Source organism: Triplophysa rosa, linkage group LG15, assembly GCF_024868665.1.
Source record: "Triplophysa rosa linkage group LG15, Trosa_1v2, whole genome shotgun sequence".
NCBI classification, from domain to species: Eukaryota; Metazoa; Chordata; class Actinopteri; order Cypriniformes; family Nemacheilidae; genus Triplophysa; species Triplophysa rosa.
This window is the reverse complement of record NC_079904.1, coordinates 530906-546359: the sequence shown is the minus strand read 5'-3', so window position 1 is coordinate 546359 and position 15454 is coordinate 530906. Positions and strand designations below refer to the sequence as shown.

Below are 15454 nucleotides of genomic sequence, written 5' to 3'. Positions count from 1 at the left end.
TGTTGTGCGTTGTGTTGTGGTCTGTTGCGATGTGTTTGTGTTGCGCGTTTGTGTTGTGGCGTTGTGTTGTGCGTCGTGTTGCGTGTTGTCGTTGTGTTGTGGTCTGTTGCGGTGTGGTGTGTTGCCGTTGTGTTGTGGTCTGTTGCGGTGTTGTGTGTCGTTGTGTTGTGGTCTGTTGCATGTGTTGTGTTGTGCGTGATTGTGGTCTGTTGCGTGTGTTGTGTTCGTGTGGTCGTTGCGGTGTTTGGCTGTGTTTGCTGTTGCGGTGTGTTGTGTTGTGGTCGTCCGAGTCTGTGTGTGGTGCTTGTGTCGTGCTGCGTGTGTTGTGTTGTGGTCTGTTGCGGTCTCGTGGTGTTTGTTCGTGTTGGCGTGGGTGTGTTGTGGTCTGTGCTGGTTGTGTTGTGGTGTTGAGGTGTGTCGTTGTTCGTGCGTTGCTGTTGTGGTCGTGTTTGTTGTTTGTGGTCTGTTGCCATGTGTTGTGTTGCGCGTTGTGTTGTGGTCCGTTGCGGTGTTGTGCGTTGTGTTGTGGTCTGTTGCGGTGTGTTGTGTTGTGGTCTGTTGCGGTCTGTTGGTGTGTTGTGGTCTGTTGCGGTGTGGTGTGTTGCACGTTGTGTTGTGGTCTGTTGCGGTGTGTTGTGTTGTGCGTTGTGTTGTGGTCTGTTGCGGTGTGTTGTGTTGGCGTTGTGTTGTGTCGTTCGTGTGTGTCGTTGCTGTCTGTTGTTGTTGGGTGCGTTGTGTTGGTGCGTTGTGGTCTGTTGCAATGTGTTGTTTTGGTTGTGGGTGTGTTGTGCGTTGTGTTGTGGTCTGTTGCGGTGTGTTGTGTTGCGCGTTGTGTTGTGGTCCGTTGCGGACCACAACACAACGCGCAACACAACACACCGCAACAGACCACAACACAACGCACAACACAACACACCGCAACAGACCACAGCACAACACAACACATCGCAACAGACCACAACGCACAACACAACACATCGCAACAGACCACAACACAACGCACAACACAACACATCGCAACAGACCACAACACAACGCACAACACAACACATCGCAACAGACCACAACGCACAACACAACAGACCACAACGCACAACACAACACAACAGACCACAACGCACAACAATCAATGCATCGCAACGCAACACACAACACACCACACCACAACGCAACACACCACAATGCAATACAACACACCGCAACACACAACACAACACAACAGACCACAACGCACAACAAACAACGCATCGCAACGCAACACACCGCACCACAATGCAACACACCACACCGCAATACACCACAACGCACAACACACACCGCAACACAACAACGCAATACACAACACAACATACAACATACAACACAGGAGTAAAGCGAGAGACAGCGCTACATGAGATTCCTGTAAACACTTTTAGTGAGTAACAAAAACAGGTTTGGAACAACATGAGTGTGAGTCAATCAAGTAAAAAAGTGTATTTGGTGATGACATGTTTCAGGTGAACTGAAGTGCAGATGTGATGTTCTAAAGGTCAAAGGTTTGTATCACCTGGTTTCAGAAACGATGTTGGTTAAAGCGCCGCCCTGCAGATACTCCATGATAACCCACAGCTCTTCACCCACCAGAGCGCTCTTAAACATCTCCACCACATTCCTGTGTCTGTAATCTCTCATGATGACCACCTGTCACATTCACAACATTATCACGGACTCACAAAACCTCTCGAGCGACACTACTGATGTTAATAATACTGACTTCATTAAAGAGCAGCTCTCTCCTCTGCTGTTTCCTCAGGTCCATCATCTTCACCGCCACCTGTCTCCCGCTGTGCTTCTCCCGGGCGATGCACACCACACCCGTCGAGCCTTCTCCGATCTTCACGAAGTTCTCCAGATACGTCCGAGGGTCACATTGGTCCACGACCATCTGAAGAGCGGCTTTGAACTGTTCATGAGTGACTTTGGGTGGTTCTGTGATGACGCTGGGTGTTTGGGCTGGTCTGAGACAGGGCGATGATGTACCCGATGGACTCGCGGAGGAGCCCGTGGGTGAGGGTCTGGGCTGGGACGGGCTGTCTTGTGTTGGCGGGACTGAGGCTGAAGCGGTTGAGATGTTGATGAGTGAATTTCTGGAGTTGCCATTAGAGAATTGACGTGGAGTGTGGTGGGCGAGGGGTCCATGAACTGGTTTTGGACTACTGGTGACAGTGGGTTTGGATCCGGCTGGGTCACCGGCAGAATTTATCTGTAGAGTAACAAAAAACAAAATAACATTTAAGTTGTTCTTCAGATAATAAAACGGTGACTTTATAAACATTTCTAGGAAGATTATAAAAAGTCAACTTTCTTATATTAAGTTTAAAATAACTTACACCGATCGCACACTATAAGGGTGGACAGAGGCACTTCAGACTATAACAGGTAAAAAAAACTGAACGTTTTCCTTTTATGATATAATGATCAAATAAAAAATTCTGACATCATTTATTCTCCCTCGTGTGGTCTCTAAATGATGACGAAAGATTTTTCATTTTTGGGCGAACTGTCCCTGTAAGACTCTGTCAAGATCTTGTGTACTTCCGTTATAGTCTTTGTGGTAACTGACATCACGTGTGACACAAAACATTCCACTGAGGGTTTAATAATCAGTAATTAGAAACTAATGTGAAACTATTTTTGATTAGAAACGATTGAAATAATCCACTCGCGCAAAAACACCTTGAAGTTGTAAGCGGAGTGCGGTCTCGCGGGTGTTGACACTCTTGGCTGACCCGCGCTCACGCTCGTGCTCGGTCTGATGTTTGATTCGTCGGCCGCACTGTATGTGCTGTAGAGACACGACACGGGCCTTTCGCTGTTTCTGCCGCCGGTTCTTGAAACCACGGGCCGTTCACGAGCAGCTCTGGGCAGGAGTAATATATCCCGCGGCATGAGCGCCGTTTCTTCCATCAGCATCGACGCTTCGTGAATCGACTTGGCTCTCGGTCGGTCGTCACTGCAGTTAAAGGTCATCTTAGACCCGGCCCGTGGACTTCCACTTTCACTGTGGACCTGTCGGGATCTCGTGCGGCAGTCTGTGACCTGCTTTCCGTTTCTCTGATTGGCTTCATTCAGTCCCTGATACTCGTATGTTTCCCCTTCAGTGAGTTCTGTCAGGCGGCCGAGAGACTGCGCGCGTTTGCGCAGAGACGGACTGCTGCGTCTCAAAGAGTTCGAGCTGCTCACTGACAGTCGACTCAACTGCGCGATCGCCGCAGAAATATAATCGTCGTGTCCGATGAAGCTGCCGCGCACGATGCTCTGAAAGACAAAAAAAAGAAAAGAACCATCATCAGTTTTGTGCTTAAAACCAACGTGAAATCACCGTTCACGTCATTCCAGAGAAAACAATTAAACGCATTTCTTCACAATCTTTCAGCGATATGGACAAACCTGTTCAGCTTTTGAAACAACGTTCATGCACGAACTTAATTCATTGTTTTACAATCACCAAGACGGAAAAAAGAGCGTAAGGTATGTTTTGCTGCTGTGACCAGTTTAAACCAGCTATGGACCCGCACATGACCAGTTTAAACCAGCACCACCAGCATCAAAACCAGCATATGATGGGTTAGGTATGTTTTGCTGGTGTGACCAGTTTAAACCAGCTATGGACCAGCACGTGATTAGTTTAAACCAGCACAAACCAGCATCAAAACATACCAAACCAGCATATGCTGTTTCTTTCACCAGGGTCTATTTAGGTCACATTTGTAAAACTCGTTTAGCTTGGCACATAAATGTGAACAGAATTGATCCTCCTCGGTTTACCTCAAACATTCAGCAAATGTTGAAGGACTGGATGCGATGAGTGCATCACGTTACATGAAAACATATTCTTTACACACACGTGTTAAAATGCGGATAGAGGGGCGGTTTACCGGACAGGGCTTAAGACTATTCCCAGACTAACTTCAATGTTAGCGGTGTCTTGATCGAAAACAGCTGAAACACTGACATATCTTAAAATATATCAGTGCGGATGTTTCGTCTCGAGATGCACACCAGTAATGTTTTTGTAAGGTGTGCTTTTTTAAAACGACTTCAATATCCTGATTTAACTAAGGCCTAGTCCTGGTTTAAACGAACGCTGTCCGGGAAACCGCCCCTTAATGTTTGAATATGAATCTGCGACACATTGACTGACACTTGAGCGGACACACCTCCCGGAGGACGTCTTTACATCAGCGTTCAGCAGGTGAATGATGAAGTCCAGAACATTCTTAAAACATTTTCAATTGTCAATGAATGACCACACATAACACAAAATATTCATAGCCTACTAGTCATTCTCAACTTAGTTATATAAATGAAATATAAAGTGTTTGATGAGTTCATATTTCTATTTATAAGATGTTTTTTTATTTGAAATCAACTTTACACACGGTAGAAGAAAATTGCTATAATATTGTCCCTGTCCTTCTGAGACCTGGGATGTGCAGAAAACTGAAACGATTAAATACTGTGTTGTTGACAAGCACTTTTCGTCCTAGTTAGATGTTTCCAAACATGAAGGGCGACTAATAATAATGATTTACGGCAACCACAAAAAGATTGACTTTCTCACTTAGTATTCTTGTCTTGTTTTCCGGTACAAATGGCCAAGAATCCTTGAATCAAGATGCATTTTCTTGATGAGCAAAATGACCCGTCTTGTTTTTAGACAGAAAAAATATGACATTTCAGCGAATTTGTGCTCAAAACAAGAAAAACATCATCTTGAATGTAGGTTGACCCTTTTCTTTTCTTAGTCACTCAATTCAAGATGATTTTTCTCACCCCAGTGGCAGATTGTTTTGCTTATTTTGAGCACAAATTTTTTTTATTTTGATTCAAGGACTCTTGGCCATTTGTACTGGAAAACAAGACAAGAATAGTAAGCAAGAAAGTGTACGAGGAGTGAGTGATATTATATGAGGGTGAGTTATGTGTGTCCTGTGTAGAGATCCTCACGTCCATCTGATTTATAGCAAACCATCCAATAACGCCACATTTCCACACACACGACAGATGACAGACGTGTTTGTGTGTACCTTCTTCGGTCTGCGGTGCACGTGCGTGATGCCGGACGGGTCCACCACGGGTTTGGGTCTCTTCAGTGTTTCTATGAGACTTTGCCATTGAGGCGGCAGGCCAATGAAACAGCCGTGAACCGGGTCGAAGGACGTGTGGACCCGGTGCTGGAAGTTCTTCGGTGCAGAGATCTCCAACCTTCTCTTCTTCTTTTTCCTCTGAAACATGCTGACAAGCTGTGGAACACAAGAGACCTTCCCATCAGCACACGACACGCTCAGCTTCTCCAACAACGCCATTAAAAACACCACATCCGTCAACAACAAACAGACAGACGAACAACACCGAGCGCTTCCTCGCTGACGGAGGCGAGAAAAAGAGGGGGTGGAGACAGGTGTGAAGCTGAAGACACACCCCTTTCCTAAAGCAGGTCACTGCCACATCTCGAGCTTAAACCTGACACTGGCTTCTGCGTGTTCCACGGTAAACCGAGACGGTCGTGAATCAAGTCTGGAGTTCTCACCGGAGGAACTGGACTAACGCACGCTGTCATCCATCAACATTCAATTCAATTCAATTCAATGTTATTTATATAGCGCGTTTCACAATGTGCATTGTTCCAAAGCAGCTTTACAGGAGCAAATAAGAAAAACACAGAAAGGTAAAACACAGCACAGTGCATGGTGTTTATAGACCAAGCAAGATCATTATAATAAATAATATCTAATAAATAAATGCAGTCTCCCGGTGAGCAAGCCAACACTGCACTGCTCTGCTGTGGCGAGGACCCCAAACTCCAATGCTGAATAATGGAGAAGAAGAAAAAAAGATCAACATTCACCGCAGTTTTATTCTAGTAAATGCGTTTACTCATAGTACACTTACGGTTCAAGTCACAGGCGGGTACAGAACGTACATGACAGGTGGGCCTGTGAAATTGTGGGTGGGCCGGAATAATTCGCATCTCCCCTTCAACCGGAGTCATTTTAAGAGCGGCGTTCTGTCCCACTGTGGCGTCAAATGCGAGTCACTAAACGTCGCTCTGCAAATGAAACGGCTTCACCGCGCGGTCCCGCGGCTTTCGCTGCGCGCGTGAGGCAGCGCAACTACACTCGTGTTTGTGACGGGCCTGTCGGAGGAGTTTCCCGTGTGTATAACCGTCTCTTGTGAACGGAAACTCGGTGTGTACCTCAGGAAAATGTCTGCATGCTTTACAAAATATGGCATTCAATCCATTCAGACTGTTCATACCAATAAGAGCTGAAGGAGCGTGGCTTTCCATCAGTTACGGTAATCGGATATTTTCGGTTCTTCTATCGCGGACTGATCTGATCTGGAGTCAGACAAACTTGATTGACTAAACACCGGCTGAGTGAGAATATCAGTGAAGGCCTGAAGGCTCTCACTAAATCCTTGGTGTTTCGAGTCAGACGTGATCACCCAAACGTGTTTTTTCGTCAATTTTAACAATCATAGGTAGTTTAGATGGTTAGAGTAAGGTTAGGGTGTGGGTTAGGGTAAAGGTTTCGTAAGACTTGAAACACCAAAGATTTAGTCAAAACCAACAAGCCACGCCCACGGATCTGACTCGAAACACCGAGGATTAAGTGAGTGCCGACTGAAGCGCAATCGACTCGTTGGGTGTTGCTGTGTGTATTTCACCTTCATTTCCAGGTGCCTCGGTGTGTGTTTCTTCCGTTTCTTTATCTAGACGTGTTGTTTTTAAATGCCACACGGATAGCTGTTTGTTTAGCCATGTTTGCATGATCATTGAAAGAGAATATACAGACAGCCATATTGGCGCGCAGCGTAACTGACGTCACGTGAGCACATTCTTAATAATGTTTGGATATTATTATTAATAAACAAACAATTAAAATGCTTTCATTTACTTTATACAATTCAAATTTAGAATTAAGGTTAAAAAATAATATTAAAAATAATTTTCGTGGCTCTGACTGGGTGGTCCACCTGTCAATCTCCCACCCGTAGCGCCGCCCCTGGTTCAAGTATACTTTGAAATATACTGCACGTGTAGCCTAGTAAGTGTACTAACGTGAATGCACTAACTCAATACTGCATTGGACTAAATTGGCCCACTTTTGATTTGATAAAAGTGTTCTTTTAAGCATGCTTCCAGGTGTTACAAAGTTGTAGACTTTGAGTAGACAACAAGCGTACAACACTGCAGCTGCAAGTGAACGTATACTCTACCGAGAGTTTACTAGTTCAATACTTGTAGCACATTTTTTTCACGGATGACGAAGTACACTTTGAAGTATACTCACAGTAAACTACTATACTTCAAGTAAGTTTTCTTTAAATGAGCTTAACAGCATAGCTACTTATATACTATTTATATGTCATTTGTGCACTTCCAGTAGATCCACTGCAGTACACACAGTGAACAGCCCATAACAACACAAGACTATACAAACAGAGATGATGCTGTTGACACAGTTTCAGTCTCTCCTTGTGTAAACTTCAGCTGCTAGTGAACATTAAACACTGAATATGCAAAATAATGAGACATCAACACATCATAAACACGTGAAACACTGAGATCTCAGCACTATCTGAACAATAATGAGAAAAATAATAGGTTTTACAAACAATTACATACATAAAAAATATAAATATGTCAGCTGTTGAGCGCTAAAATCATTTGTTTGGCATTTAACACAAACAGTCTGAAGAGTTTTGGTCTGTCTTGTATTATAAAAGAATGTAAGAACTGAATTAAATAATAACTTGAGGTCTTCTTTTAAACAAGTTCAGTGGACCTGCGTCTTTAAGTCGAGTAAACTCAGAAATCTACTTGTATTAAGTTGCCCAATTGTGTAGTAATGTTGAGAGAGATGTGACATCAATAAATTGAGTTAGGTGAAATAAACATCACAACACACGGACGACTTGTCACATTAATGCTAAACCTACATCACATGACCGCAGTTTGAAGTTCTAGCTGCACTCAGTCACATTATGCCATCACTGTTTTCCCTGCGTATGACATTCCTCTGTTGTCTGATATCCATCACAAAATAAGACCAAATTAGACCTAAACACTTTCAACAAATGAAACTTCCTAAATCAATCATCTCTCCCTGTTACTCGTAAACTTTTACTCAGTAACTTTTAATCAAAGTGCAGCTGTGACACGTCAGAGGAGATCTGGCCCTCCCGGCTGAGTCTGGTTTTATCTCCATTTATTTCTCACTGGAGTTTGGGTTCCTCGCCACAGGGCCGTGTTGGCTTGCTCACCGGGAGACTGCTGATATTAGAGATGATTTATTAGAAGCTCTATAAACCCCATGCACTGCGCTGTGTTTGACCTTTTCTGTGTTTTTCTGTCTTTCTTATTTTCTCCTGTAAAGCTGCTTTGGAACAATGCACATTGTGAAAAGCGCTACATAAATCACATATAATTTTTTGCAATAAGCATGGAAGTCATATTTCGTCATGTGGTCTTACCTGTGGAGATGTGTTGTTGATACGATGATGATCTCTGTCTGTTCAGCTCACGGACTCATCTTCTCTCTTCATGAGTTCTGATGAGAACAGAAGACAGTAGATGAGTGAGAAGTGTGTGTGTTTGATGACGGGGTGTGAGGATATGTACACATGCTGATGTATATTCTAATCTACGGTGATCAAACTCACATCTGTAACACGTCACAAATCAACACCAACTCAACTAAACACAACGCACAGTGATTTACACACATTTATCAAAATATTATATATGATGAACTAGATCTAATGGAGTACCATGAAACAATACAGAAGATCACGTTTCTTAAAGTTTTACAAAGTCTGAGGAAAACATTACACAGAAAAAAAACCATTCCTGAATAAATGAGCTTGTAATTCCAGACAGTTTTGAGATTGAATCCTTTGAAGTTACACAGAAGAAATCATACAAACACACTTGAGACGCGTGTGACATTACCTGTACATACACCCTTCCTTCAACTGTTGAAAGAGACAGTTCATCCAAAAGTGACTGTTCACTTCCATCAAACCTGTACGAGCTTCTTCCTTCTTTACTGCGAAAAATGACATTCTTACTAAGCATTTTTGTCTTGTTTTCTAGTGAAAATATCTATTTAGTCTTATTTTATAAAAGAAAATAAGAACGAAGGAAATTTGTGTTTAAAACAAACAAAAAAATCTGCCAATAGGGTGAGAAAAACTTTTAAATAGACTTTTTTTAGTACCTAATTTAAGGTTTATTTTTCTCACCCCAAAAGAATACTGTACCTAATTCTTCTATATTGTATTTCATAAAACAAGACAAAATATCTTGTGTCACTTTTCTGCTCAAGAAAATGTATCTTGATTTGAGAACGTTAAGATATCTGTAGTACTATAAGACAATACAAAATTTGCAGTGTTCAGAAGATATTTTGAAGAATGTTGAAAGTCAAACAAATATCAAAGTCAACTGAAAGTCAAAATATCTTCTGTTGCGTTTCACTGGAGAAAGACAAACACATGAGAGAGAAGAAATGATGAGAGAACTTTGATTTTTGTGTAAAATATTTCTGGGTCAAGGGTATTATATTACTGTGATCAAATGTAGTCCTCTTTAGTGTTTTCTTCTTACTAAAATAAAACAGTGGAATAGTACAAAATAGTAACGAATTCTCAGGATATTTTCTTGAATAAAAATAAATAAAATTAAAAGCATTCCAGTGCATTTATAAGAGTCCATGATAAATCATGTTTTATGTTACACTGCTTCATGTTAAAACATGTCAAGAATGTGATGAATAAAGTACAAAGGTATTCAGTAAATGAGATGAATGTATCTACATGAAAAGCTGAGTCTGTGAAGCGTTAATAACAGATGTTCTAGAACAACATTAGAGACTCTGAAGGAGTGTGAAGATGCAATAAAAATGCATGAAATCTGACAGTTCTGACCTGACGTCGTGTCACACCGGTTAAACAAAAGAAAAGAGAAACATGTTTAATGGCACCACAGCAAACCCGGACTCATGCAAATCCACCGTCTGAATCAAACAATAGCCTTCAGGTTTTGATGTGTTCTAAAGCATTTATATCAGAAGAAAATGAACGGACTAACAACAATTCCTCTCTCTCCCTCTCTTCTACATCGCTCTTCTTTTGACCGGTGACTTTCATCTGACACACAAGATAATAATCGAAAATCACAAGCCTGTTGTGTCTGACCATCAACCTACCACAGACATAACAATCTTACATCAAACAAACCTAATAAAATATTTGAAGAGTTTGCTTCCAAAATGAGCTAACTTTGTAATTAATTTTTTTTGTGTGCTTTATTGTGTTAGTTAGCTGTATTTTTTTTGTTATATTGACTTAAATCAAAACAAACTGTAGTTTGATTGATATTAATTGGAATGCACAATAAAAAACATGATTTTTGAACAATTTTAAAAACGGAGTCATCTCATTTTGGAACCAAACTCTTCAAATAACTAAAAGAGTTTCAATCAATTCAGCTCAACAGTGAAAAAACAAGAAAAAACTTTACCACAATATGCCCTTCATAAAGACATAAATAAAAGAGATACTTTTAACTCAAGTGTTCTTACAGGAGTTTTGTTGTTGCCAATGTAAAAACACATTTTCTTGCACAAAATGGTAAAAGCAAAGCGTCCTTTGATGTTTATCTGCAGTAAAATCACAGCATGTGTTCTTGCAGAACACACCAGAAGATATTTTGAAGAATGTTGATCATCAAACAACACTGAACTCCATTGACTTCCGTTGCACGAAGACATTCCTCAAAATATCTTCTTTTGCGCTCCACTGAAGAAACGGTCACATACAGAGGAGGAACAAATGATGGCAGAAGTTTCATTTTTGACTGAACCGTGCCTTTCTTAACCCAGGCTTTAGAAAACACAGACAGAGAGAACCAGAAAGACGAGGATCATCCCGTCGTCTTCACTCCTGGCTTGAGTTCTTCAAGAGGCTGTCGTCCTCTCCTTACCCTGCCATACCTTCTTCCTTTATTACTCCAACAAAGACGAGTGTTTTAACACCATCACCTCACACACACACACACACACACAAGAAAGAGCGAGATAGAAAGAGAGATAAAGAGAAGAAAAGCACTGAACGCGTCTCACCTGAGGATGGTGGAGCAGACGGCATGAACCTCACCGATGCCTTCCACATACTTCCACACACACACACACACACACACACACACACACACGAGCCGTTTCTCCTGTCAACATGAACACGTTCATGCCGCTGCATGTCTCTGAGATGTGGGAGCGTCTTTAACTCATCTGAGTCACAACACGACAGACGTGGAGTGTGCTGGAGGCCGTTAGACACCACCTGAAGTAAAGCTGGAATGAAGGACAGAACCACACAACCTTTCCAGTAAAGCAAAACTAAACCTATCAAACATCTCTTCATGATCCATGATGTTAAATGAGGTGTAGATGGACAGACTGCGCTCATATCTGCTCAACATCTGAAAAGCTCATCGCATTTCACCAAGAACACCTGAGCTCCTCCAACACGCCAAACTCCAAATTCAGCGGTTTCGAAAGATTCAACATTGTGACTGAAGCTAAAGTCAAGCCATTTCAACGTGTTTATACCTGTAGAACTTACAGCTACTCGTGACTAGCCAATCAGAATGTCTCGTGTAAGGACTGCGTCGGCTTTATTATATCAGTCAAACGTGAATCCCCTGAAAACTATTTCCCATATCTGACCGAGGGAACTCCCAAAACTATAAAGGCAGATGATGTGAGGAAGAATTCGTGACACACCCTTTATGACTTCAGATGTGTGCTGACATGCAGCTGAAGCTCTTAACATGCTTTAACTTTACACTTCTGAACCCATAAACTCACATTACTGTGTAACTACCAAACACCAACCCATAGAACGTACAAACACCAGTACGTGAAGCTAGCAGGATTGTGTGGAGTCAAGTGCATGTCAAATGCAACTGCGATATTAACCACAGAAGATCAAACCGCTCTTGACTTTTTGGATAGACGTCAACTTTCTGCACGCTTGAATAGAAAGATTGGTCACACTTTAGAATAGGGACCGATTCTCACTATGATGTAAGGGATAATGTACACACAGCAGTTGTTATGGCAGAAATAAGACCCGACCGTGTGATCAGGCCTTGTGTCTCACTGAAGGGGCTTATGTCACGATAACAGCCGTCTGCTTGTACATTACCCCGCTTATTACACGGCTACTTGACACATGAGAAAAAAACTGGACATGAAATGTGAATTTAACTGAATGCAGACCTTCGGCGAGGAAAAACCGTTTACTTTCTTTTTCAAAGTAAGAAACAACGTTCAAATGTCACGAACAGGCAATTTGGTTTAATCGTTTGTAAATATAATGTCATATACGTTATTAAAAGACATATTTATATTTAATTTGTCAAAAAGATTTTTGAGAGGTTGTTATCTGGGAATAACCAGAGCCATTGAGAGAGAGAGAGAGTTCTGCCAATGGAAGTCCAAAACTCTGGAGCGTCACGTGATTCATGGAGCCTTCAGATAGTTCCAGGAAGTTATGTTTTCTCTTTAAATGCTTTATTTCTTTCATTTTTTATTCATTAAATGGCTTTCGTCTTTAAATGGGTTAGACGTTTACCTCAGTTGGTCTGTTTAGTCGCAGCTTCATGTGTAACTAGTAACTTCTGGGAACTATTGAGAGCCTCCGTTGCTGTGAAGAAAGTGTTCCATTGAAGTCAACGGAGTTGGCAGAACTCTCTCTCTCAATGGCTCTGGGAATAACCAACCTGTAATGTCGCGACTGGCCAATCAAAATCAAGCATTCCAACGAGCCGTGTATAATCACTAACTATTAACTACGACTTTGGTCTCAATAAACTCCTAATTACTGTTTATAAGGTCATTTTGGGTAGGATTAAGGGACGCAGAATAAGGCATTGATACTGTAGGTGCTTTACGAATATAAAAGCAATATGCATGTTAATAAGCAACCCGATTCCAAAAAAGTTGGGACACTGTACAAATTGTGAATAAAAACAGAATGCAATGATGTGGAAGTTTCAAATTTCAATATTTTATTCAGAATACAACATAGATGACATGTCAAATGTTTAAACTGAGAGAATGATTTTAAATTTCATGGCATCAACACATCTCAAAAAAGTTGGGACAAGGCCATGTTTACCACTGTGTGGCATCCCCTCTTCTTTTTATAACAGTCTGCAAACGTCTGGGGACTGAGGAGACAAGTTGCTCAAGTTTAGGAATAGGAATGTTGTCCCATTCTTGTCTAATACAGGCTTCTAGTTGCTCGACTGTCTTAGGTCTTCTTTGTCGCATCTTCCTCTTTATGATGCGCCAAATGTTTTCTATGGGTGAAAGATCTGGACTGCAGGCTGGCCATTTCAGTACCCGGATCCTTCTTCTACGCAGCCATGATGTTGTAATTGATGCAGTATGTGGTCTGGCATTGTCATGTTGGAAAATGCAAGGTCTTCCCTGAAAGAGACGACGTCTGGATGGGAGCATATGTTGTTCTAGAACTTGGATATACCTTTCAGCATTGATGGTGCCTTTCCAGATGTGTAAGCTGCCCATGCCACACGCACTCATGCAACCCCATACCATCAGAGATGCAGGCTTCTGAACTGAGCGCTGATAACAACTTGGGTTGTCCTTGTCCTCTTTAGTCCGGATGACATGGCGTCCCAGTTTTCCAAAAAGAACTTCAAATTTTGATTCGTCTGACCACAGAACAGTTTTCCACTTTGCCACAGTCCATTTTAAATGAGCCTTGGCCCAGAGAAAACGCCTGCGCTTCTGGATCATGTTTAGATATGGCTTCTTTTTTGACCTATAGAGTTTTAGCCGGCAACGGCGAATGGCACGGTGGATTGTGTTCACCGACAATGTTTTCTGGAAGTATTCCTGAGCCCATGTTGTGATTTCCATTACAGTAGCATTCCTGTATGTGATGCAGTGCCGTCTAAGGGCCCGAAGATCACGGGCATCCAGTATGGTTTTCCGGCCTTGACCCTTACGCACAGAGATTGTTCCAGATTCTCTGAATCTTTGGATGATATTATGCACTGTAGATGATGATAACTTCAAACTCTTTGCAATTTTTCTCTGAGAAACTCCTTTCTGATATTGCTCCACTATTTTTCGCCGCAGCATTGGGGGAATTGGTGATCCTCTGCCCATCTTGACTTCTGAGAGACACTGCCACTCTGAGAGGCTCTTTTTATACCCAATCATGTTGCCAATTGACCTAATAAGTTGCAAATTGGTCCTCCAGCTGTTCCTTATATGTACATTTAACTTTTCCGGCCTCTTATTGCTACCTGTCCCAACTTTTTTGGAATGTGTAGCTCTCATGAAATCCAAAATGAGCCAATATTTGGCATGACATTTCAAAATGTCTGACTTTCAACATTTGATATGTTATCTATATTCTATTGTGAATAAAATATAAGTTTATGAGATTCGTAAATTATTGCATTCCTTTTTTATTCACAATTTGTACAGTGTCCCAACTTTTTTGGAATCGGGTTTGTAGTTAATGATGAATTTGTGTCCCCTTAATATAATGCGTAACTGCAAGATTTGATTGGCTGATGCTGGAATCTCACTGGCAGGTCATGCAGAGAAAACATCTCTAATATACAGTGTGTGCACGCGTTTCTTCATGAGTTTATACACAATAATGGTGTGTATTATGCTCCTATAAACCATCATCTATAAACTATGATCAACTGTATCCCACAATGCCATGTGCTTAAACGTCTGTTTCCTGTCCAATAAATGAACCACCAGTAATAAAATCTTCTTCATACATTATTTCAGTCAAGGGACATAAAATGCAAAACAAGTGTTTTATATCAGCGATACTAAATACAGCGCAATGTGTAGCATGCTATTGTTTTAAAGGGATAGAGTCATATACTGCATTCTCTCTCGTGTGCTTGAAAGTCTGTACTGCATGCGGGTCTTCCTTCAGTGAAACACAAAAGAAGATATTTTGAGAAATGTCTCAGTGGTTTTGTGTTCATACAGGAAGTCTTACAGGTACATTTTTGGGTGTACCGTCTCTTTAAATATTGCACACTGCTTTACATCATTTTGACACAATGACAACACAGCACCAAGGCTTCAGTACAGCAGTCTGTCGTTCTGAACTAAAGCAGCACAGATCGTGCATGAAGTACACATACTGAAGCGTGTGGCATGAGCGGTATGATGTATGATACTGTGAACATTAGACAAACGCAAGTTACTCACCCGACGGCACATCTTACAGCTGATCCGTGTTTGACATGCATGATCCTGGTTAACCATGAAAACACATGACACATAAAGAAGTCCTCCAGAGATCCAAACACAAGTCATTTCACTAACAAAAGAGCTCT

The 15454-nt window shown here is 41.7% G+C and overlaps 1 protein-coding gene across 2 annotated transcripts in view; it reads right to left on the bottom strand.

Moving 5' to 3' along the window:
* pak6b (p21 protein (Cdc42/Rac)-activated kinase 6b) overlaps positions 1-15439 on the bottom strand; it is a 21377-nt gene extending 5938 nt beyond the window's left edge. The window contains exons 1-6 of one of the 2 annotated variants that reach the window (XM_057352839.1): positions 15327-15439; positions 8521-8597; positions 5070-5285; positions 2716-3297; positions 1754-2242; positions 1547-1680 (exon numbers count right to left, since the gene is read on the bottom strand). In XM_057352839.1, the coding sequence (XP_057208822.1) occupies positions 1547-1680; positions 1754-2242; positions 2716-3297; positions 5070-5276 (1412 nt within the window). In that variant the 5' untranslated portion in view covers positions 5277-5285; positions 8521-8597; positions 15327-15439. Of the gene's footprint in view, positions 1-1546; positions 1681-1753; positions 2243-2715; positions 3298-5069; positions 5286-8520; positions 8598-11171; positions 11596-15326 lie in introns of those variants that run through there. The other variant, XM_057352838.1, reaches the window with a different exon arrangement.
* Between the last annotated feature and the right edge of the window lie 15 nt (positions 15440-15454).